The 22,754-nt window shown below is 37.5% G+C and overlaps 4 protein-coding genes across 11 annotated transcripts; 3 read left to right on the top strand and 1 right to left on the bottom strand.

The window, feature by feature from the left end:
• Positions 1-1,779: 1,779 nt before the first annotated feature.
• Positions 1,780-4,270, top strand: LOC147278843 (amino acid permease 8-like). The gene is made up of 7 exons (XM_086252418.1): positions 1,780-1,918; positions 2,265-2,498; positions 2,621-2,714; positions 2,866-3,086; positions 3,197-3,318; positions 3,449-3,676; positions 3,847-4,270. Exons 1-7 carry the CDS (start codon positions 1,780-1,782, stop codon positions 4,267-4,269), a joined length of 1,461 nt encoding a protein of 486 aa, XP_086108544.1. The 3' UTR covers position 4,270.
• Positions 4,271-6,065: 1,795 nt separating this feature from the next.
• LOC147278842 (amino acid permease 8-like) lies at positions 6,066-10,151 on the top strand. The gene is made up of 7 exons (XM_086252373.1): positions 6,066-6,198; positions 8,006-8,239; positions 8,337-8,430; positions 8,648-8,865; positions 9,090-9,229; positions 9,329-9,556; positions 9,726-10,151. The coding sequence occupies exons 1-7, from the start codon at positions 6,066-6,068 to the stop codon at positions 10,149-10,151; spliced, it is 1,473 nt and encodes a 490-aa protein (XP_086108499.1).
• Positions 10,152-12,890: 2,739 nt separating this feature from the next.
• On the top strand, positions 12,891-16,356 carry LOC147278841 (kinase family with leucine-rich repeat domain-containing protein). The gene is made up of 2 exons (XM_086250424.1): positions 12,891-15,605; positions 15,770-16,356. Exons 1-2 carry the CDS (start codon positions 12,971-12,973, stop codon positions 16,204-16,206), a joined length of 3,072 nt encoding a protein of 1,023 aa, XP_086106550.1. The 5' UTR covers positions 12,891-12,970; the 3' UTR covers positions 16,207-16,356.
• A 354-nt stretch (positions 16,357-16,710) lies between these two features.
• On the bottom strand, positions 16,711-21,981 carry LOC147278840 (nuclear poly(A) polymerase 4-like). Of its 8 annotated transcripts, none has more exons than XM_086250280.1 (14): positions 21,445-21,981; positions 21,277-21,354; positions 21,009-21,116; positions 20,822-20,884; positions 20,581-20,742; positions 20,004-20,117; positions 19,864-19,926; positions 19,442-19,771; positions 19,192-19,356; positions 18,125-19,033; positions 17,884-18,024; positions 17,555-17,588; positions 17,080-17,420; positions 16,711-16,935 (listed from the first exon to the last, which is right to left on the bottom strand). In XM_086250280.1, exons 1-12 carry the CDS (start codon positions 21,574-21,576, stop codon positions 17,577-17,579), a joined length of 2,277 nt encoding a protein of 758 aa, XP_086106406.1. In that variant the 5' UTR covers positions 21,577-21,981; the 3' UTR covers positions 16,711-16,935; positions 17,080-17,420; positions 17,555-17,576. The 8 variants fall into 8 exon arrangements, with proteins under 8 accessions (XP_086106406.1, XP_086106402.1, XP_086106403.1 ...); XM_086250276.1 differs by lacking the exon at positions 17,555-17,588 and having other exon boundaries at positions 17,080-17,255; positions 17,343-17,420; XM_086250277.1 differs by lacking the exon at positions 17,555-17,588 and having other exon boundaries at positions 17,080-17,255; positions 17,374-17,420.
• Positions 21,982-22,754: the final 773 nt, after the last annotated feature.

Genomic DNA, 22,754 nt, shown 5'->3' with positions numbered 1-22,754 from the left:
TTCTCTCTTGCCATGCCTCTCTACTCATTAAAGCTTACGAGAAACATGAAATAATCGAGGTTTTTTGTCCTAAAAACATTTCGGGTTTAGTGATTTATTATGTGACCCTAATATGATGTTATCATTTCATGCAAATTATAACAAGGTGCAATCATTAATATCTATAATTCTAAATCTTAAATAATACCATTTAAAATATATAAATATTATAATTTAAATAAATTGATAATAGCATATCAATATACTACCTAGTATTATAATATTACAGTCAGCCAAAAAAATTGTGTTTGAGGTAGACACTAATTTTAAGCCGTCCACGTAAGGCTATGAAAAAACCAAACGGGCAGGTCGGGCTCACCAAGAAGCCTGAGATATGGACCATTTCTAATCTGAGCCCAAAACTAAACTAAGGCTTGTCTGAAGTGTTGGCCCATTTAAGCCTGCTTCGAACTGGCGTATCCGTGACTTGGGGCCTTATTTGGTCCCCTTCAAGTTGGTTTTGCTTGGCGATCTTGTCGACTACGATTTATCGGGTACTTGTATTTGGAATTCTGATTTTTATTAAAGTAGTATGAACTTAATTTTTATCATTGGTGCAAAAAAGGTAAAAATGTTACGTAAAGATCATGATTCATGAATGGTAGCTTTTGCCTTTTTAATTATATGACTCACATCTCCAATGCCTAAACCGATCTTCAAAATCCTCACTTATGCCACCTTTATTAATTAGTCTTTGCAGCCACCAATTTAATTACAGCCACAATAAACAGTACTCTTTTCTGTCTCAGAAAAAGGTGACTCGAATCTAAAACTTTTTCAACATTATAAAAAAATTATCACTAAATCAATAGTACATTAGTTGGTAATTTTTATTTTAATTTTAACACATATCGAATCATGTTATCTACACGAATCAACAGCTCTATTTAAAAAATCTTGAAGATGGTCATTTGTAGTGGCTACCTTCCTTTTTCTTCTTTGGGGTCCTGCAACACCTCTAATTAATTAAGGTTGGATGTAGCATGTTCATAGAAAAACTGTGGCCCTGTAAAAGTGCTAGAAAATGTAAATATGGCAAGTACGTAATTGCATATATATGTAGCCAGCTGTCGATTTTCTTACTATACATATATATATATATATATTTTTTTGGCCAAGAATACATATATATGTTTCTGATTACCATACATACACATGTCTTTTGTAAGGCTCGGTGTTACTCTACTGAGTACTGAGACTCTGAGTACTGCACAAACCTCTTCATGGCCTCCATCTGGCCACCCTATAGAGAGGCTTTTTCCGTTCATATGTATGCATGCTAAAGCATGGCTACTACTTGGGTCCAATAACATGATGCCACATCAGTTAAAAAAAGACTAGGAGGTTCCAACTTTGCATAGGAAAGAGAAGTACCATATATATGTGTGTGTGTGTCAGTTTGTATAATAGGGTAGTGCTGTAGTAGGCCTAGGGTTGTAAAGAATAGTCAATTCCAGGTTGTCTGCATATGAAGATGTATTAATGATCCTCAGACTTGCCAGCAGTACTTACAGACCTTACAGGTTAAGTTTTGCTTAATCTGGTCTGTAAAGGAAGGACGTACACTACTCCAATTAAGTCTCTAACTCAATTTGTGGTAGATCATTTTCCAATATTATATATAATTCAAAGTGAACTGCTTCATTTTCTTACAATATTACAGAGAGAGAGAGAGAGAGAGAGAGAGAGAGAGAGAGAGAGAGAGAGTTTTGGTTGTTCTGGGAGGCTAGCTTGGCAAGCATGGCGAGTACTCATGAGCCTAATAGTCATGAATTAGAACATGATGAGTTCATATGTGAATCTGGTTTAAATGATATTCGACCCAAAAATGTGGAAGATGAAGAGGCTGATGATGATGGGCACAAACCCAAAAGAACGGGTACCTTCTCTTTCTGATCTCCAGCTACCTAACACAAACACACACAAAGTATGACAAAATTTATTTGATTAGTTTTCAATAATCTCTTAAATTTATAAATTTCTCTCGTTTTTTGGTTTTTAATTTCCTCCTGAGTACTATATATAGTTTATAAAAGAGAATTTGAGAGATTTTTTTTTAGACTAGATGCAAATCCCAGACTATAAATTTTTGGTCAAGAGCTAGGCATTGGATTTGGATTCTCTACTAATCCTTCTCTGCGATTCCGTACTAAACAATAAAATGAAAGATATAGAGCTATTAATTTCAAATCCTATTGCATGTGTGACATATTGCATATATGCAGGGACAGTGTGGAGTGCAAGCGCACATATAATCACAACAGCAATAGGAGCTGGAGTGCTATCTCTGCCATGGGCAATGGCCCAACTCGGCTGGATTGCTGGCATTTCCATTCTCTTATTTTTCACCACCATTGCACTCTACACTGCCACTTTCTTAGCAGATTGTTACAGATACCCACACCCAGTTACAGGCCACAGAAATTCCTCTTACATGGACGCTGTCAAAGCCTATTTAGGTAATTACATCTATCATTAATTGAAAATGTATTAGGTCTCTTATATATTCTAAACTTTCATGGTCTAATTTATTTTGTGTACTAATTATTTTTTGGGTTTGATTTCATCGACTTACAATAAGGTGGAGCAATGTACAAGATTTGTGGGTGCATCCAATATTTGGTTCTTTCTAGTTTTGCAATCGGCTATTCCATCACTACAGCAAAAAGCTTGGTGTAAGTTCTAACTAGCTAGGATTTTATATTAATTAGTGTTAATCAATTCATTTAGGCAAAGAGAAAAAAAGAAGAACTATATACTATTGCCTATAGGTCACTCTAACTCTAAAATTGTTAATGTGATCGATATTGATCGAGTATTTTTCAGGGCTATCCAAAAATCGATTTGCAGTCGCAAAAATGGTGGTGATGATGCTCCATGCATGGTTTCTAATATTCCACACTTGGTTGGATTTGGGATTGTTGAAATTGCCTTGTCACAAATTCCAAACTTTCACAACTTGTCTTGGCTCTCAAATCTTGCAGCCATTATGTCTTTTGGGTATGCCTCTATCGGAATTGGACTTTCCATTGACAAAATCGTCTCGGGTAAATTAGATTATTCTCCATCCCCAATTTTTTTCGGTTTAATTGGGCCTGGCCCACTGCTTATGTATAGCTAATAATGGGCCACTGGTTAAGAAAATTCCCTTGGACAGGGCCTGAAGGAAAAACCTCAGTTTTGGTAATGGACCAACCTGAAAAGATTTGGAGGATATTTACAGCAGCTGGAGATGTCGCATTTGCTTGCGCATATGCTACGTTGATTATTGATATCCAAGTAATTTTCTTGTTAATTATTTTTTCCCTAAAGACAAAGGAAAAACATGATATTTCCCTTCTTTTTTTTTTCCTTTTATGATAGAAGAGTAATTGAACTTGTGGCACGTTGCATTTCATGTCATTTTCAGGACACACTAAAGTCATCGCCACCAGAAAACAAAGTGATGAAGAAGGCTAGCTCAATAGGGGTGGCCATCATGACAATATTCTTCACGATGTGTGGTACCTTGGGTTATGCTGCATTCGGAGACAAGGCACCAGAAAATCTGCTTGCTGGCTTTGGATATCACAAGGCCTTCTGGGTTGTTGATTTGGCAAATGTTTTTATTGTAGTTCACTTAGTGGGTGCATATCAGGTTCGTATATCTATTTTCGTCGGAAAATTTTGGTTATTATCAAAAGGGTAATGCTCATTTGTCGAATATTTGACATATTATGTTATAAAATTGTTAATCTGACATCCTAAATAAAAGTTTATACAATTAATAATTCAGATTGACAGTCTAATAATATTTACATTGTACAGGTATATTTGCAACCTGTGTTCCGTATTGTTGAGCTAGTGGCCAGCAGGAGATGGCCCAACTCCAACTTCATAAATGAAGAGATCCCAATAAGCATTGGGATGGTAAAATTCAACGCCAACATGTTTAGGGTGTCATGGAGAACAACCTTTGTGGTGATAGTCACTGTCATTGCCATGGCACTGCCTTTCTTCTCGGACATGCTTGCACTTCTTGGAGCCATTAGCTACTGGCCGCTTGGGGTGTATTTTCCTGTGGAGATGCACATTGCACAGAACAAGATCGGGAAACAAACAATTCGCTGGTTCGGGCTCCAAATGTTGAGCCTTGTGAGCTTGCTTGTTTCCTTGGCTGCAGCATCTGGTGCCATTCATGGTCTGCATAAGAGTCTCAATGTCTACAAGCCCTTCCAATTTAAAGAGTGAACCCAAAAAATACTATAGCATGCTAGCTTATATATATATATATATCAGCATAGCCCATATTTCTAGCTTATAGGACGAATATATATATATATCCCTTTTTTTCCTTAAGTATGAAAATGATATTAATAATGCAATACAAGATTGTTTTGTATCTTGTATGTAAAAGGAGTACTCTTGGGTGCAATAGTTTTTTTTCAAGATCTCTTTGTAAAATTATTTTGTGTGGGAGATCGACACCACGTGACTTATTGATGCAGTATTATGAATTCATTAATATCTAAACTGTTATTTTTAAAATATGTTATAATTTAAATAATAATTACATATATGTGATAATTTGAGTAAATACACTATATTACGTTCACATGCTACGTAAGACTAACACCGTTTGAAGAAGGTTCGATTTCCGTAAGTCTCATATAAGTAATTTGACTCATACTGTTGCTAAACAGTGGGAAGGAGATTTATCTCCATGGACAGTGGTCAAATCACCGCAATTCATTATTCTATTTGGATATAGTCTGCAAATTCCTCCACTCAACATTTGAGCTTTTTAAGGTTGCTTTGTTTGTGGGCTACACAAGTACACACAGCATGCATCTGGAGCCATTGATCACGATCTGCCGCATAAATATCTCGGTTTGGATCTTTTGATATGTATTGTAAATCCAAAAGCATGAGAATAAAAGAAAAAATTGATTTATAATACTTTTTTGGAATGTCTATGAGATTATATTCATATATTTATAACCTTTAAATTTATAATTAATTGCTAAGAATAAAACAAGTAAAAACAAATACAACACATAATCCAAATTCCAAAAGTCTCAATGCCTAGGACCCCTTCCTATTTAAAGGGTGACCCCAAATTCAGTACGCTTAATTACATATCAGCATGTATAGCCAATATTGTATAAATAGTAGGCATACTAATTAATTTGATCTAATTCCAATTTATGCATCCTCAAATTAATTGTGAAAAAAGGCAGTTTTCACTTGAATTACCAAACAAACTTGTGGCTAATCTAAAATTGTGAAGAAAAGCAGTTCTTTGTTGTATGGCAACAAGCGCAATGGGACTTTACATAGGTAGTTTATATAGCAACAAACCGAATTTGAAAAATATCGAAATTTTTGGTTTTGGTAAAACCGACCGATGGCAGCCCTAAGTATATATTACTCATACTTACTACTTGGTTCGCACACAAACGTGATGCAGAAAACTATTAAAAAAAAGAAAATACAAATAGATGGAAAAATTGCATTGAAGGGATTTGCTTACCTGCTTACCTGTGTAACAACTAACATGTGTCATTGGTTTCTCCATTTGGCCACCCTAGAGAGAGGAGAGGATTTTCAAATTCATGCATGCCAAAGCAAAGTTGTTGTCCAATAGCATGGTGCCACATCATCTAATACAGACATTGGGAGTTGCACTGGCCATAAAAGAAGACCAAATTTAAAGTAGGGTATATTAATTGTTCGAGTTGGGTTGTAGATAATACAGTCCTCTGACCAAAAAAAGGAGGGGGGGAGGGGACCGAGGGGTTGTTGTAGAGAGTATAAAATCATTTCCAAACACCAAATACTTGATATTAAGATGCAATTATCAAAGCTTTAGCTACAACTTAAGGCTTAAGCTTTGCTTAATTTGGTCTATAAGGATTAAGGAATTAGTCGTACGGCTCAATTGTGGTCATTTTCGTGTGTATATATAAGCCAGCAGTCGTAGTGAACTGCTGGGTTTGTTCTCGATCATAAAGAGTACTCAGCTTAATTGGTTGTTCAAGCTAGCTATGGCGAGTGCGGTTGCTCATGATCATCAATTTCAACATGAATTCTGTGAATCTGGTTTAAATCCAGCTCCCACAAACGTGGTTGAAGGTGGTGTTGGAGAACTAGACGAGGATGGCAAACTCAAGAGAACCGGTATGCTCTTTTAATTTCTCTCTAGCTAGCTAACACGTACATGCGCACACAATGTCCTCTCTCGTCACACTTCGAGTCTAGTTCTTCCCCTGTCAATTGTTTTAACTTTAATTTTGATCGTTTTGATTCAGGTAGTTTTGTATTGTAATTTTGTTTTATTACGAGAAAAAATGAGGAAATTACAGATTTGGTCCACTTATTTTATACCTAGTTCAATTTTGGTCCACGATCTTTTTTAAGTTCTGTTTTAGTCCACTAATTGTTTTATTTGTTCAATAAAAGTCCAGATTTGTGACTTTAAATCATTTGGGTTGTGTTTTCTTGAATTATAATTGGAGTATAAGTTATATTTCATCATTTATTAGTCATAAAAACAAATTTGGAGTATTAGAATCTAAGAGAATTGAGATTGGGTGAAGTTTGAAAAATTGGTAGTTTCGGGTACCCTACTTTGGGGTCAATTATCTTAAGTTTTAGAACTCTAATTTGAATGATCTTTATATGGTTGTAAAGAAAAAAATGCATAACTTTGAAATAAGTATATGTTTGCTGAATTTGGGTGAGATTTAATAGGGTAAAAGGCAGACCAAATTTGAGAAAACAAATCTGGACCTTTACTGAACAAGTGGGACAATTAATGGACCAAAATAGAACTTAAAAAAAATTGTGGACCAAAAATGAACTAGGTATAAAATAACTGGACTAAATCTGTAATTTCCTAAGAAAAAAAATAATAAATACATACATGCACCCAATGCACAGAGTGTGAGAATATTGTTACTGAAGATTTGAAAGTGGAACGAGCTGAATTATCTTTTATTTTTTTAAGGCTAATTGACTTTTAGCTTAGAAATATGCTTGAATTTTTTAATCTTCTTCTTTTTGGGTCGGGCCGCGCTATTGCTCAGCCAGCTCTCTAATTTCAGTTATCACCATTCAATGAATGAGATCTCCTTCCTAAAGAGAAGAGAAAAAGTAGAGGATTCTCTCTTCTGATTTCTTTTTCCTTCTTTTGGGATGAGGGATTCGAGCAAATTACTCTGTAGCCTTTTCTGTTTCTGGGCTTAGGCCCTCCCTTATACCAAAAAAAAAAAAACTCCCCTTTCTCCTTCTTTGCGCTACTTTGCTTGTACACTTAAATTAACACATCTGACTAGTTGTTTATATTGATATTGTTTGACTTTTAATCTGAGCTTTATATAAACAATTTAAAGATTATAATGAATTTTATTAATAAATATAAAAAATACATAATAAAATTTGGACCTGTAATACACAGTTCAGAGAATTCATATTCATCAGTGCTATCTACGTGCAAAAATACTAAATTTTGGGGGTACAGTGCATTTACTTATTTACTAATTGGAAGCCTGAAGTGTATAGAGACCTTATCAATGCTTTTGCTTATGATGGAATATAATCATTAATGCAACAATCCTTTTCTTAGATACAGGTATTAATGTGGTCAGTAGCATTCATTTTTAATGTATACTGATCGATAGCAGTAATTAGCATACCAGATATGCATCAATGTTCACCTAAGAATCCATTTTTGCTAACCACAAAAAGGTGGTGGTGAGCAAAATAAATCCCTTCACCTAATACTACTTCTTATATAAAAAAAGGTTTATGGGGAAATTTTGTATTTTCTATCCTTTTCTTTTATAAGAAGTGTAAAAGAAAATATTGGATTGTAGCACGGTAAAAGATTGATGATGTAATTTAGCGTTGAAATAGTTTGAAGAAAAATATTAGTCTAATGGTATTTTTCTCTACAATGTTTACATGTTGTGTAATATGTGTGCAGGGACAGTGTGGACTGCATGCGCACATATAATCACGGCATCAATAGGTGCTGGAGTGCTCTCTCTGGCATGGGCAATGGCGCAACTGGGATGGCTTGCTGGCATTTTCATGATCTTATTTTGCACCTTTACTGCACTCTACACTGCCACTCTCTTAGCAGACGCTTATAGATTTCCAGACCCAGTTACAGGCAAAAGAAATTACTCTTATATGGAGGCTGTTAAATCCCATTTAGGTAAATTTATATATTTTGAACTTCCATACTATTTTTTTCATGGCCTAATTAATTTTGTTGATACTATTTGTTTTGATTTTTTTATTTAATGTATAAGGCGGAAGGATGTACTTGATCTGTGGATGGATCCAATATACAAATCTTGCTACTATTGGAGTCGGCTTTACCATCACTACGGCTAAAAGCCTATTGTAAGTGAGTTTTGATTTGTATCATTTTAATTGATTATGTTGCATACAATTTTTTTAATAGATGTGAGACCACTCGATCATCTGAATTTTCGGAAAGTTGGTATATATACTAATATACATAAGATGAACAATTCATATAGCACAAATAACTCTATTCAAAATTTCGTATTAGTGCTAATTTTTCGTAGTCTAAATCTTACCTGAATTGACTATTCAGGGCTATACAGAAATCGAATTGCCATCGCAAAAAAGGCCTTGACTCCCCATGCATGTTCTCCAATATTCCACACGTGGTTGGTTTTGGGATTTTTGAAATTGTCTTGTCCCAAATCCCAAACTTTCACAAGCTAGCTTGGCTCTCAAAGATTGCAGCCACTATGTCTTTTGGGTATGCCTCTATCGGAATTGGACTTTCCATTGCAAAGATCATATCCGGTAAGTTCTCCATCAACAGTAATGGGCTAAAATGTCTCCCTCCCTCTGGCCCAACCAAGAAAATACATGAGCCCACAAAATGTGAAGTCCATCCCCCAAAATGAACCAAAAAAAAAAAACATAATAATAATAATAATCTATACTGTATTGAAGTGTCACACATTCACACTATGATAAGAGTAGCATTTAAAAAAATAAGTAAAAATAAATATTTACTTGAACAGGGCATGGAGGAAAAACCTTTCTTGCAGGAGTGAAAATTGGGGTGGACCAATCTTCATCAGAAAAAGTTTGGAGGACGTTGATAGCAATTGGAGATATCGCATTTGCTTGCTCATATGCTCTGGTGCTTTTTGACATCCAAGTAAGACATGCCAAGTCAATTCTTAAATTTCTTATCTTTTCTGTTTTCGAAAATAGAAGTTTTTTTTTTTTTTTTTGAGATGTCGCATGTAATTTTCAGGACACACTGAAGTCATCGCCACCAGAAAACAAGGTGATGAAGAAGGCTGCCAAAATAGGGGGGTTGGTCATGACAATGTTATTCATGATGTGTGCAAGCTTGGGTTATGCTGCGTTTGGAGACAAGACACCAGAAAATCTGCTGGCTGGTTTTGGAGATGATATGGCCCCCTGGCTTGTTGATTTGGCTAATGTTTTCATTGTGGTGCACATAGTGGGTGCATATCAGGTTCATAATTTTCCCTTGTCATACAATCTATTATATTATGTCGTCAAATTGTTAATTTGAACTATTAATTAAGTGAAATTTTGTTTAAATCAACGATTCAGATTGACAATCTGACAATATAACATGTCGGATATGTGATAAAAGAACGTGTCTTGTTACTCCTGAGCAGGTACTTTGCCAACCAGTGTTCCGCATTGTGGAAACATTGGCAAGCAGGAGGTGGCCCAAGTCCAAATTCATAACCAGAGAGATCCCAGTTAGGATTGGGAAGACAAAACAGATCAGTATCAACAAGTTTAGGCTGTTATGGAGAACAACCTTTGGGGTGGTGGTCACTGTTATTGCCATAGCTCTGCCTTTCTTCTCTGACACGCTTGCCCTCCTTGGAGCCATTGGCTACTGGCCCCTTATAGTGTACATTCCAGTGGAGATGCACATTGCACGGAACAAGATTGGGAAGCGAACGCTTCGCTGGTTTGGGCTCCAATTGTTGTGCTTTTTGTGCTTCCTTCTTTCGTTGGCTGCAGCATGTGGTGCCATTTATGGTCTGCATAAGAGTCTCAAAGAGTACAAGCTCTTCCAGTTCAAAGAGTGACCCAAAATTTAGCACGCCTAGCGTTATATTCACTATTAACAGTATGCTTAATATCTTGTTTTGAAAAAGGGATTGATATATACCATGAAAAAATTGTAGTATTAATGGGTAGCTCTCATTGAGAGAGGCTCTGCAGTAAGAATGGTATGTACCTACCTATATTATATATGCCTATACTTAAGCAATACTTAGAAAATAGAAAGTTAGAAGTTACTGGCAAAAGTGACAATTAAAGCTTTTCTTTATTTCAACAGCAGCTTGTATTTTGTGTGCACTATGCACTGTGACTGAGATTTGTAAGGCCCAAGAAATCACACCCAGTAAGCTCATTCATGGGCTGCAAAATGACTATTCTTGGATGTGGAAGAAAATTTCCAATCTTGGAAAGCTCAACTGGGCAAGCCCAAGTCCCAACCTGATTTCAACCCAATTATCAGAGAGATCAAAATGCATCCATTTCCTCGTAGAAAAAACTTCTCCCTTTGTCCTCTTCTTGATGACATGCTTGGTGTCCAAATTAACAACTATTTTGTTTATTATACAGGATGAAGTAAATGGTCCAAGAGACTTTTAACTCTGCAGCCTTCATTTTCTACATTCTTCAAGTTAGTCTTTTTTTTTCTTTTTTTTAAGCCTTTGAAACTTCAAATTGTTCAGTGCACTTGAATTTTTTAAACTCATGAGTCTGTCTCGCTATTGCAGAAAGTCAAACTCTGATGGATCAAACAGACCACCTACCAGGCTACCCATGCATTTATAAATTCGAAATTAATAGTACTTTTTTCCTTAAGTATTTTCACTATTTTGTTGCTTCTTTAAGAAACCTCTAATCGACTGGCACAACACCCACTTTGTAATTTTACTTCCACTTTCTTCTTAAAAATATTATACAATTTAAGAATGTGAGGCATAGTGTAAGGCCTATTGGAGCACTACCCTCAAACACAAAAACAAAGGCAAAATTGCACATAACTTGACAAAACTAGGTTCGCTAGAGCAATCAACTCAAGGTGATGTTGCCACCAATTAATATGTGGGATAAGTTCAATTTAAAATAGAAGAAAATCTGTGAATGATGCACATGGTATTTTGTTGTAACTTTCACCAACTAAGTTTTAAGTGCCGGATTCCTTCTAGATGGCCCATCATCTTTTGATTATGTGGGTTTTGATTCTTTTGAAAATTCAACAAAACTGAAGTTTCTTTAAGACTAAAGCAACAGAAAATTACATTTTTAGCCATGGAAATTTGAGGTTTTTTTTTTTTTTTTAATTGTTTCTTTTATTCAAGGAGGGAGGGAGGGATGAAAGCTGAATTCTTGTTGTAAACATGAATGCGAGGAAGACTGTTTTATTTCATAATATTGCAAATTTATTTGCACTCATAACTTGTATCGAGTCACACAATTTCAACAAATTAAAATAAAGATACATAATTTAGAGGTCAAATAATTTCATGAACTAAATATAGATAATTAAAGATAGCATTATCCATTAAATAATGTAGTTAAAATAGCATTACCCATTTCTTCTTAGGGTTGATTGTGATTTGTGAAGTGATTTGTACTTGATTAATTTTCCCAGTCAACTGTTGGAGAGCGTGGGAGTAGTAGCATTCTTCCCACCAGTACTGTACTATATAATATAGGCGGCCTGGATGAGTGCGTTCAAAAGTTAATCTTTATCAAGTTTTTTGACGAAAGGTATATTATAGTTTGAATATGGTGTGATATATAGTCAATGAGCAGACCATTAATTGCTTGATTGTTATTTAATAAAGACAAACCAACCATGAAATTTCTGCTCACCTGCCATTATCGTTCATAGCATCTGTGCTTTTATTTGACTCCTAAATGAACTGAACGCAGACATATATTTAAAACAATAATAATTGAAGGCTTAATGGAATATAGATTACATAGACCTCTTTCTATGCTCTTTTTTTTTTTTTTTTTTTTTTTCAGAATCACCACTTTGTTCAAATTCATTTATTTTTAATTTTTTTATCCTCTCTCACCATTTCATGTTTTTTTTTTTTAATGGAATTTTTATCGGCTAAAAGGAGATGATAATATTTGGCACATTATTTATCAAAATGCATGATAAGTTGATAACCACCAAAAAATACATATATGGGCCAGTAGCTGAAGGCCCAATTTTGTTTTCAGATTCACAAATGTGCCCCTCAAAGATTGATGACTACTTTGCTCCTCAGTCCTCACACGTGCTTAAAAGTTAAAACAGTCACTCTCCTTGCTTAGTGTAAGACTTGCTTCTAGAACAAGGGTCCCACTCCTGCGGACAAATCCACAATATCTATGGCACAAGACCATTAAACTAGAACATAAGTTTAGCTCCTACGTTTTAAAATCTACAGGTAAACAGGTTATGATATCAGATTACCAAATTAATCCCTACAATGACTTCTAATAAATTAATTTATTGTAGATCTAAGTTAATTACTAGATATAGATCATCATCCCCTAGATTCTAATTTATTATAAATTTATTATCCAATTTTATTAAAATAAGAAGTGAAAACAGCATATTCCATTAGATGTCTCATTTTTTTTTCTTAAAAAGTTATTGAGGCGTGTCAAAATAAAACTAAGAGTTTGACTACTACGTGACACGACACGACCAGCCCCTTTCAGTGGCATAATGTAATTGTCTACATCATCAGTGTCCTTTTAAGAAGCAGAAACGCTTATAATCCCCTGGCCGCGGCCGCCTATGCCAAGTTTGAATTAGCGGTCGTTATTTGTCCCATATTTTCCCGGGAAAAAAACACAACCGGAACAACGAACTGAACCACATGAAATGACGAAAATAGCCCTATCAATTCCTGATATACCACTCTCCCTTTTGTTCTTCATCCTCATCTCCCTACCCTTCAAAGTAATTTCACAATCCACGGACACCGAGCAGTCGATCCTACTGAAACTCAAAGAGCAATGGGGCAATCCACCGTCCATCGAGTCCTGGAACTCGTCATCCTCGCCGTGCGATTGGCCGGAGATCGGCTGCACCGACGGCACAGTCACCGGACTCTTCCTCCTCGATAAAAACATCACGAAGAAAATCCCGGCGACAATTTGCGACCTGAAGAACCTCACCGACCTCGACCTCGCTTGGAACTACATTCCCGGCGAGTTCCCGAGTTTTCTTCACAACTGCTCCATGCTCCGAGTCCTCAACCTCTCGCAGAACTACTTCGTCGGCGCAATTCCCGACGACATCGACCGGATGTCGTCTCTCCGATACTTGGACCTCGGCGGGAACAACTTCTCCGGCGACATTCCGGTGGCAATCGGCCGGCTGACGGAGCTGAAGGCGTTACGGCTGTATCAAAATCTGTTCAACGGAACATTTCCAAGTGAGATCGGAAATTTGTCGAATCTTGAAATCTTGGACATGCCTTATAATGAGAACTTGGTGGCTGCTCCAATCCCACCGGAGTTGGGAAAATTGACGAAGCTGAAGCGATTTTGGATGACGCAGTCGAATTTGATCGGTGAGATCCCGGAAAATTTTTCCTATCTCACGAGCCTCCGCCACTTGGACCTTTCGGGAAACAAATTGGTTGGCGAAATTCCAGCTGGGCTGTTATTGTTGAAGAATTTGAGCAATTTGTTTCTCTTCCACAATAAATTGTCAGGGGAGATACCAACCACTGTGGAAGCATTGAATTTGGTTCAAGTTGATCTTTCTATGAACAACTTGAGCGGCTCCATTCCACAAGATTTCGGGAAGCTGAAGAATTTGACTGTTTTGCACCTCTTTTCGAATCAATTAACGGGTGGGATTCCGGCGAGTTTAGGCCTCATTCCGGCGCTAAAGTCCTTTCGGGTTTTTAAGAACAAGTTGAATGGGACTCTGCCGCCGGAACTAGGCCTGCACTCGGAGCTTGAAGCATTCGAGGTCTCGGAAAATCAGCTGAGTGGTCCATTGCCGGAACACCTATGCAGCAAAGGCCTCTTGCAAGGAGCAGTTGCATTCTCAAACAATCTTAGTGGAGAAGTGCCTAAAGGGCTTGGTGATTGTGGTGCTTTGCGCACGGTTCAGGTTTATAACAACCATTTTTCGGGTGAGGTTCCTAAGGGACTTTGGACTGCACCCAATCTATCGAGCTTGATGATGAGTAACAATTCGTTTTCGGGTCAACTTCCCAGCAGCAATTTAGCCTGGAATCTGTCGAGGCTTGAAATCAGCAACAACAGATTTTCTGGTGAAATCCCTGTTCAGGTCTCTTCTTGGGAAAGTTTGGTTGTGTTCAAGGCAAGTGGGAATCTGTTTTCCAGGAAACTTCCGATAGAACTGACCAGCCTTTCTCAGCTAAACAGTCTATCACTCGATGGTAATCGACTCTCCGGTGAATTACCATCGGAGATCATCTCATGGAAGTCACTGAATACTTTGAATCTTTCAGGCAATGAACTCTCAGGCCACATTCCAGCAGCTCTTGGTTCTTTGCCTGACCTCCTTTACTTAGACTTGTCGGCAAACCAATTCTCAGGTGAAATTCCAGCTGAGTTTGGTCAATTGAGGCTTAATTCCCTCAACTTGTCTTCCAACAAGCTCTCAGGGAAAATCCCAGATGTGTTTGATAATCTTGCATATGAAAACAGTTTCTTGAATAATTCCAATCTATGCGCCAATACTCCGATTCTAAACCTTCCTAGTTGCTACACCACCATCCATGGCTCCCACAAGCTGTCCTCTAAAGTCCTTGCCATGATTCTAGTCCTTTCCATTGCTGTGTTTCTGGTTACTGTTTTATTGACCTTTTTCATGGTCAGAGACTACAGGAGGAAAAAGCGCGGCCATGACTTGGCGACATGGAAGCTCACCTCATTCCATAGATTGGATTTCACTGAGTTCAATGTTTTGACAAATTTGACAGATAGCAATCTCATTGGAAGTGGCGGATCAGGGAAAGTTTATCGGGTTAGTACCAACTGCCCGGGTGAATTCGTTGGGGTGAAAAGGATTTGGAACAACAAGAAAGTGGATGAGATGCTGGAGAAAGAGTTTATTGCTGAGGTTCAGATTCTAGGCACTATTCGACATTCAAACATTGTTAAGTTGCTGTGCTGCATTTCGAGTGAGGATTCGAAGCTTCTTGTGTACGAGTACATGGAGAATCAGAGCCTAGATAAGTGGCTACATGGAAGGAAGAGAAAGTTGGCTTCAGGGATAAGTTTGGCTCATCATGTTGTCTTAGACTGGCCGAAAAGATTGCAGATTGCAATAGGGGCTGCACAGGGCTTGTGCTACATGCACCATGACTGCTCTACACCTATAATTCATAGAGATGTAAAGTCCAGCAATATCTTGTTAGATTCTGAATTCAAGGCTCGGATAGCAGATTTTGGGCTGGCTAAGATTTTGGCCAAGCATGGAGAACCCAACACAATGTCTTCTATTGCAGGCACTTTTGGTTACATGGCACCAGGTAAGAGATTCCAAATCCCCATTACACTCTCCATGTTCTTAAAATGACAAAGGTTTTATCCCAACACACACACCCTGTCAAAATTCACCTCCATTTTGCTCACACACCACACAAACTCTTATATTAAACTAGAATGACTAAAATTGATCTGTTTGGCATTGCAGAGTATGCTTACACAACCAAAATCAACGAGAAGATCGATATTTACAGCTTCGGGGTTGTGCTCTTAGAACTAACAACAGGAAGAGAACCCAACAGTGGAGACGAACACACGAGCTTAGCAGAATGGGCTTGGAAGCTATACAGCCAAGGAAAGACCATCACAGATGCCCTAGATGAGGAAATAAAGAAACCATGTGACTTGGAAGAGATGGCAACTGTGTTTAAACTAGGACTCATTTGCACAAGCACATTACCTTCAACTCGGCCATCCATGAAGGAAGTTCTATACATTCTTCGCGGGTATGGCCCCTTAGAAGGGCATGAAGTGAAGAAGGTGGGCAGTGACTTTGACGTCTCTCCCCTCTTGAGCACTGCTACCTACCTTTCTAGTTACAAGCGCGGTAACAAGTTGGATGATAGCATAGTTTACAGTGTGTGATGTACTCTAAACATAATTGTGAAAAAATCATATACAGTAGCAGTCTACGCAGTGCTGTATACACTTTTTGTAGTCTATTGTAGTCTTTCTTCTAAATATTGACGCTTTTAGTCTCAATTTTGAATCTTAGCCATTCAGTGACACATTTTGAGTTTCTGAAAATCTAACCATAAAACATTCTGGAATCATTAACAATTAGACTCATTGAAATCATTACTTGATTATTTTTTTAATCAATGTTTAAATAATTCTTGAGATTATATTACATTAGTAATTAGATTAAGAGTTTTTGGGTGTTTTAACTAAGAAATTGGACTTCAAAGAGGTCTGGTTTTTAAAACAAAAAAATATTGGAAAAATCACCAACGGTTGTAGTTTTTCTCTAGTGCAAATGTGGAAAAAATAAATTACATAAAAGTTGGATAAAAAAATAAAATACTAAAAGATTGGGTTCAAATAAAACCACTCTTTTAACAAAAAATAAAAGCAATATTAATCAACTAATAACAAAAGAAATAAACTCATATTACCCATAATCATAGAAGAAAAGAAAAAATGTATTTACAAGTGAGACATGCTCAACACATTGGTATTCTACAACTTAAATTGATTTTTTTTTTTTTCCAAAGTTTGCAGGGTTATTTGCCCTTATAAGATTCGCCCTTGTTCACAGAGTTATTTGCATGGCTGAACATTCCCTTGTTCCCAGAGTTCTTTGCATGGCTGAACCTTCCCTTGTTCCCAGAGTTCTTTGCATGGCTGAACCTTCCCTTGTTCCCAGAGTTCTTTGCATGGCTGAACCTTCCCTTGTTCCCAGAGTTCTTTGCATGGCTGAACCTTCCCTTGTTCCCAGAGTTCTTTGCATGGCTGAACCTTCCCTGGCACTCCTTCGCAAGACACCACCCACATGCACACCTGGGAAACCATAATGTAAGCCAGCAATTAATATGGCACTTACCATTGTGCTGGCTCTTTTCCTTGTAGCAGTGAGGCTCCGCCTTCAAATGATTCACCTCCCAAATGTCATACCATTGACCTCAGACTTTAACCTGTTACAAAAGAGCCACACAACCAAACAGGCCAGTATAAAGATATAATGATTTGCTTAAAAAAAATTATGAGTTTCAGATGCATGCCTTATCATTGGCTTCTGGCATAGATTCTGACCTTGCTCTATCCTCCAAATTGTCAGCCTTGCCAATTGCAATTGTTGGCTATACAATACAAAAGCAAGCTTGTCAGGTTCCCAAAAATGTATTGGAGGGAAGAGACGTGACAAACAAGAAGGGTATAACTAAGCCTTTAAAGCACAATTACTGGAAACAAAGCATGTATAGTGGTGCAGCACCTGCCACCACAATATGCACCAGTTAACACATTGTCTGTGCAAAAAAGAAAAGAGAAAAACTTATCATTATCAAATTATCATGGAAGATTCAACAAGGTAAACTTCACTAATACCACAAAAACTAAATTAAATACCAGCATGTGAAGGAGCATGGCAACAGAGATCTAAATAAGTTTAGTCACTACTACAGTGGCCTATGTGCACAGCTAAAAACAAGCAACTAACACCAACAAAAAAAGTGAAGGACAAAGGAAGGGAGATGATCTCCTTGAGTTTTCGTTAATATAAAAAAGTAAAGAGGGAGAGAGAGAGAAAAAAAAGTGACAAACCATCATGCACAACAGCACAAGAGAGTTTGTGTTCAAAACCTCTAACTCTTCTGACAAGGCATTTTGAAATACCCCTTTCACATTTATAGAGCCATTTTCCCAAAGCAACTCTGAATCTGGTTCTGCCGAAAGTACATCACCCTGCAAAGATACTCGTCTCTCACTATCTCCAGAACTTTCACTTTTGTTACTTCCATCTCATATAATTCCTAATCCAAAGTCCTCAAATGGGGAAACTCACCTCACAATTGAGGTTCCGAGTGCTGGAAGTTGATCCCAATACACATTCAGCATTCTGCACCCCCATTGTCTGACTACATGGTTGGACTATTTCTTGGTCAACATCAACAGCGCCCACTGTCCAATTCAGCAGTCTACCTGTAGAGTTGGTCTCCATATTCTGCAAGTCAACCGATGCCACATTTCCAACTCTGCCCCCATTTAGTCCAAGCTGGCATGTTTCCTTGGACTCCGAGAAAGATGTGCACTCATTTCTAGTGCTGGACTCATGCACAACATTTTCAATGATCCGCTTGTCTCCCAAACTATCCATTTCACTCTCCAACTGTCCACCAGACAATCTAACATCAGAATTGTTATCTGCATCCCCAGTTGCTAGACACTCTAGTCTAACACCATCATTGATATGAGGTGTTCCACCAGATCTACCTGTACTACTTTCTGGGGATACAGACTCCACCAATTGTGGGCTAATAGAGGTCCGCTTCTCTAATTCAATTGGCCTCGCATCCTCTGTTTGAGGATCAATTTTCCTCTTGTTATGTCTTTCAGCAGACCCAGAACTACCCCCAACAGCATCTTCATAAGTTCTTTCATCCTGGTGGCTTACATGCCTTGATAATCGAGGCCGTTTATACCCATCAGGGAAAACAAAAGGAGGAAGCTGCTTCCGGCGAACATGACAAACATATATATCCATCCCAGGCTTCCAGAACATGTACATGTTTATTTCTTGCCTGAACTCATCAACTGTTCCACGTATGTCAAATTGCTGACCTTCTTGACCTCTCACTCCCTCTTTCCTCTGCAAACCCATAAAGAAAGCACAATGTGGGCATGGCTTGGATGTGTCTACATATTCATTTGGATATGGATGGCACTGCAGCATCCCATTCGTATCTCGCTCTATCTGCACAAAGACAAATGCAAAACATTAACAGGAAAAACACCATGAGCTCCATCCCAACTAATTTTCCTAATAGACCTAACTATCAGAAATGCATAAGTAATGAAAAAAAAATTGGTAGTCTTTACTCAGTAAGATGTTTGCAAAAAGATAAACTTTACCTTCAGGGTAAGCTGTCTAAGCCGAGATTCCACCCATCCCTTCCATGCCAGCAAATCATCAGAATCAGCTGCAACTATGTCCACCTGCAGATAGTTTTTGTATGCCTCGAAAAAAAGATAGGGTTCAAACAGAGCACCCCACTGAGCTTTATTCAGCTCAATCTCCTGTAAAAAGACCAAAGAATAAGGGCATCAGTAATCAAATATAGCCAGCATAGGAAGAAAAAAAAAAATCAATTTATGCTCTCACCTCACATATCCTGTTACCATGGTGGAACTGCTCCGTCATAACTCGTAGAGTACTTATTGAGACATTATAGCTAGAATTCATGCAAGGGTATGCAGGAGTTATTATTGGCATAAGATGAAAGCGGTCCCGAGGGTTTTTACGAGGATCCCATGTAGGGAACCCAAGTTCATTCTCTTCAATTGAACACAAAATTACAGGATTTGGCCAACGCCACTGAGTATACATTCTGAAAAATCTAGAAACCAACATACTAGGTATTGCATTGGGATAGAGCTGACATATCCGAGCGACTAAGAGAGCCCAATTTACACCACCAAGGAATCCAGTAACCTACACAATGGGAAAAAAGGAACTGACCATTTCATATGTACAAAACTGATGAGTTAATGATAATGAAGAACTTACACCACTGCAAAACTTACATTTGAATAAACACCACGCCTTTTAGCCCAAAACTTCAAACATCTTAGTGTCATGCGAAAGTGCTACAATTAAATAGTGTGTCAAAGGTCGAGTCAATTAAACAAAGAAATAAACCAGGTTGGTATAGGATATGATTAACCTCAACATTGGGGACAAGTTTAAGAATTTGATCTGCAACCCTGCATCCGTTTAGACTTCGGACAGTTTGCTCGTCAACATCATATAGCACAGAGCCATGTGAGATGTCCAGATCCTGTTGACAAGTATGTTCCAACACCACATCAATATAATAAAGAACACCAGGAACAAATATTTGTAGTCCCTATCATGGTACCATCTTAAGGGTCTTATATGTTAGTAACAAACTAATTTGTCACAATATTAAGCAAATCTTTTTTAAAAAATTACAATATTAACACCTTTTAAACTTCCATTAGGGTTCTCGTTATGCATCAAGTCATGTCATGCAACAGTTGCATTAAGTTCTTATAGAGAAACAGATTTACCATCAACTTCATTGTATGAAAATCAAAGTGCTTCTTGGTAAAAACCCCAGTACCAGAACCTTATATGCCACAGCTGATGAAGGCAGCAAGATAATATTTACATGGGCTTGAAAATAGTTCTTCATATATGTTCATATGGTTATGAAGACAAATAAACTAGTAAATGGAACAAAAAGCAATAGATTTTAAGAAGCTGGATTCTGAACTCACTTCTGGAATAACTAAAAGAGATATGCTTGCATACAAAAGATCTATTGATATTCCCTGGAACTTGAATCTCATTACTGGGACATGGGCATCAGGAACCGGTTGAAGTTCAGTAACCTCTTCCATTTCAGCCAGGATGTCACGCAAAATAATAAAAAAATCTTCCTGGAGAAAGACAGCCAAATGTGAGGTAGAGCTGTGGAGAATAAATCTGGCAAGACTCATTAAAGAAGAATCAAATCACCTCTCGATTCACATAAGATGGCCCAACGCACAAGGTATCTATGTCAACTCCAGGCCCATGAACCTGTCAAAATAATAGACAGTCATGTCACTGCAAAAAACATGAAACAAAGCAAAAGAATGATAAACAAAGCAAAGGAATTTATGGTACACCACCATATAAGAAATGAGTGGGAATTTATATTTACCCCAAGACGATATGACCCGAAAGTAAAAATGACAGCATTTGCGTCCTCCACCATCTGATCCGTGTAGCCTCTTTGGCGCGTCAATTGCTTCACCCAGTCTTTCACAATCTACAGTAAAAGTTAACTCAGAATAACCAATACCCTTAAACCGCCCCACTAATTGCAACATAAAATACTTAGGCATTCCCAATATTATCTAACTATCACGCTGACTATAACTATAACTGGTCTTGCTCAAAAGGGACACAAACAGAGATTGGTTTATTACCTGATCAATGTGGGCAAGAACCTCTTCTCTCTTTGCAGCCTCGTCTTTGCTCTCGTAAAGCCCCGAATGAATCAAGAACTACCAAAATTAATTGAAAATTAGAAAGATCATCAAATTGCAAATCAAGCCTAACCATTAATAACCAGTCCTTGGCAACTATATATGTACCTTTTCCAATTCGGCATTTCGTTGAAGATCAGTCTCGGTGGGCCCGCAGAGAGAGATTGGCTTCGTGATGCCGTACTTCAGTGGCGGCTGCTCAGTCGGGGACGAAGCGTTTGGAGTCTCAGAACCCACCATCTCTCAGTACCTAAAACCCCAACCCTAACACAAAACCTAAGAATACAGCCTAACCCAAATCGAAAAGTTTTAAAATTATCGACTAATGTGGAAATCAAAGCAAATTAGATTGAAAAATTTGGGGTTGGAAGGCAATTCAAGTTTAGAGTGTGAGTTTCTGAAAATACTGAAACCCTAATTTGTCGACGGATGTGAAGTGAAAATCTAATGGTTAGATCCAAAGCTCTCAGACACGGAGAGAGATCTGAAATAGGTTTCTGAAGCAGAGAGAGTCTTAGAGAGAGAGACAACCAGATAGAAAGAGAGAGAGAGAGGGGGGGATGTGCAAAAGATCAAAGAAGAGAGTCAGATGAGGACCGAGAAGAGAGAGAGGACTTGGATGTTGGGTTTGATTAGATGCGGACTTGATTAGTTAACGAGACTGTACACGTTACATCCAGCTAAGGGTCTTGGATTTTCTTCATCTTTCTATTATCCTTGTACAAATTACAAAAATAAAACTCCCCTAATTGGCTAATTTTGACTTATTTTACTAAGTAATAAAACGAATTTTAAATATGACCATTATGGGGTGTTGGGATAAAGAAGTTTGAAAGTGCTAGACTGCTAGTTAACTTAAAAATAATTGGAATTTTAATGATGGATTTTTAAACCATGAAATTTGTAAAGTTCTTTATTTAGATAACTTATTAAGCATAATGGATGTGGAAGGTGGTGATAGTAATGGAGGTAGAATGGTGGTGGTAGTGACAACAACAATGGAAGCGAGGTTGGTGATAATGCTGATGGTGGTGGCCAATAGTGATGACATCAATTATAGCGATCGAGGCAGTGGTGGCGGGCGATAGTGCAATTGATGAGCTATTAATAGTTTTGTGTTAACGTCTTCGACGTTTGTGTTTTTTATATTTAATATATAATTATAAATTGTAATTATTCAGTTTAATGTATAGTTTTTTTTTTTTTTTAATGAAAGGCTCTCCATGGGTTAGGGAATTATTGTGAGTAATTATTTTGTACACACTATTTCAACTTAATAATGAGGTAATTATGACATATAGTCACAATTTAGTTTACGAAAAAACAAAAAATATTAGTGAGCATTCTAAGGGGGGTGTCCCCAACTTAGATTTCATTAGATTTTAAAAGTCCAATGAAATATGGGTGTCCCCAACTTA

This window comes from Dryas octopetala, chromosome 7, assembly GCF_963921425.1.
Source record: "Dryas octopetala chromosome 7, drDryOcto1.1, whole genome shotgun sequence".
Classification (NCBI taxonomy): domain Eukaryota; kingdom Viridiplantae; phylum Streptophyta; class Magnoliopsida; order Rosales; family Rosaceae; genus Dryas; species Dryas octopetala.
This window is presented reverse-complemented; position numbering and strand designations above follow the sequence as displayed.

Coding starts and splice junctions, on each gene's coding strand:
- LOC147278843 (XM_086252418.1), top strand. CDS start 1,780: ATGGCGAGTACTCATGAGCCTAATAGTCATGAATTAGAACATGATGAG. Junction 2,715..2,865: donor ACTACAGCAAAAAGCTTGGT/GTAAGTTCTAAC, acceptor AGTATTTTTCAG/GGCTATCCAAAAATCGATTT. Junction 3,319..3,448: donor CGTTGATTATTGATATCCAA/GTAATTTTCTTG, acceptor TGTCATTTTCAG/GACACACTAAAGTCATCGCC.
- LOC147278842 (XM_086252373.1), top strand. CDS start 6,066: ATGGCGAGTGCGGTTGCTCATGATCATCAATTTCAACATGAATTCTGT. Junction 9,230..9,328: donor TGGTGCTTTTTGACATCCAA/GTAAGACATGCC, acceptor TGTAATTTTCAG/GACACACTGAAGTCATCGCC. Junction 9,557..9,725: donor ACATAGTGGGTGCATATCAG/GTTCATAATTTT, acceptor ACTCCTGAGCAG/GTACTTTGCCAACCAGTGTT.
- LOC147278841 (XM_086250424.1), top strand. CDS start 12,971: ATGACGAAAATAGCCCTATCAATTCCTGATATACCACTCTCCCTTTTG. Junction 15,606..15,769: donor TTTTGGTTACATGGCACCAG/GTAAGAGATTCC, acceptor TTGGCATTGCAG/AGTATGCTTACACAACCAAA.
- LOC147278840 (XM_086250274.1), bottom strand. CDS start 21,576: ATGGTGGGTTCTGAGACTCCAAACGCTTCGTCCCCGACTGAGCAGCCG. Junction 19,357..19,441: donor ATGGTAACAGGATATGTGAG/GTGAGAGCATAA, acceptor GTCTTTTTACAG/GAGATTGAGCTGAATAAAGC. Junction 17,421..17,883: donor TTGTGCTGTTGTGCATGATG/GTTTGTCACTTT, acceptor TGTATTGTATAG/CCAACAATTGCAATTGGCAA.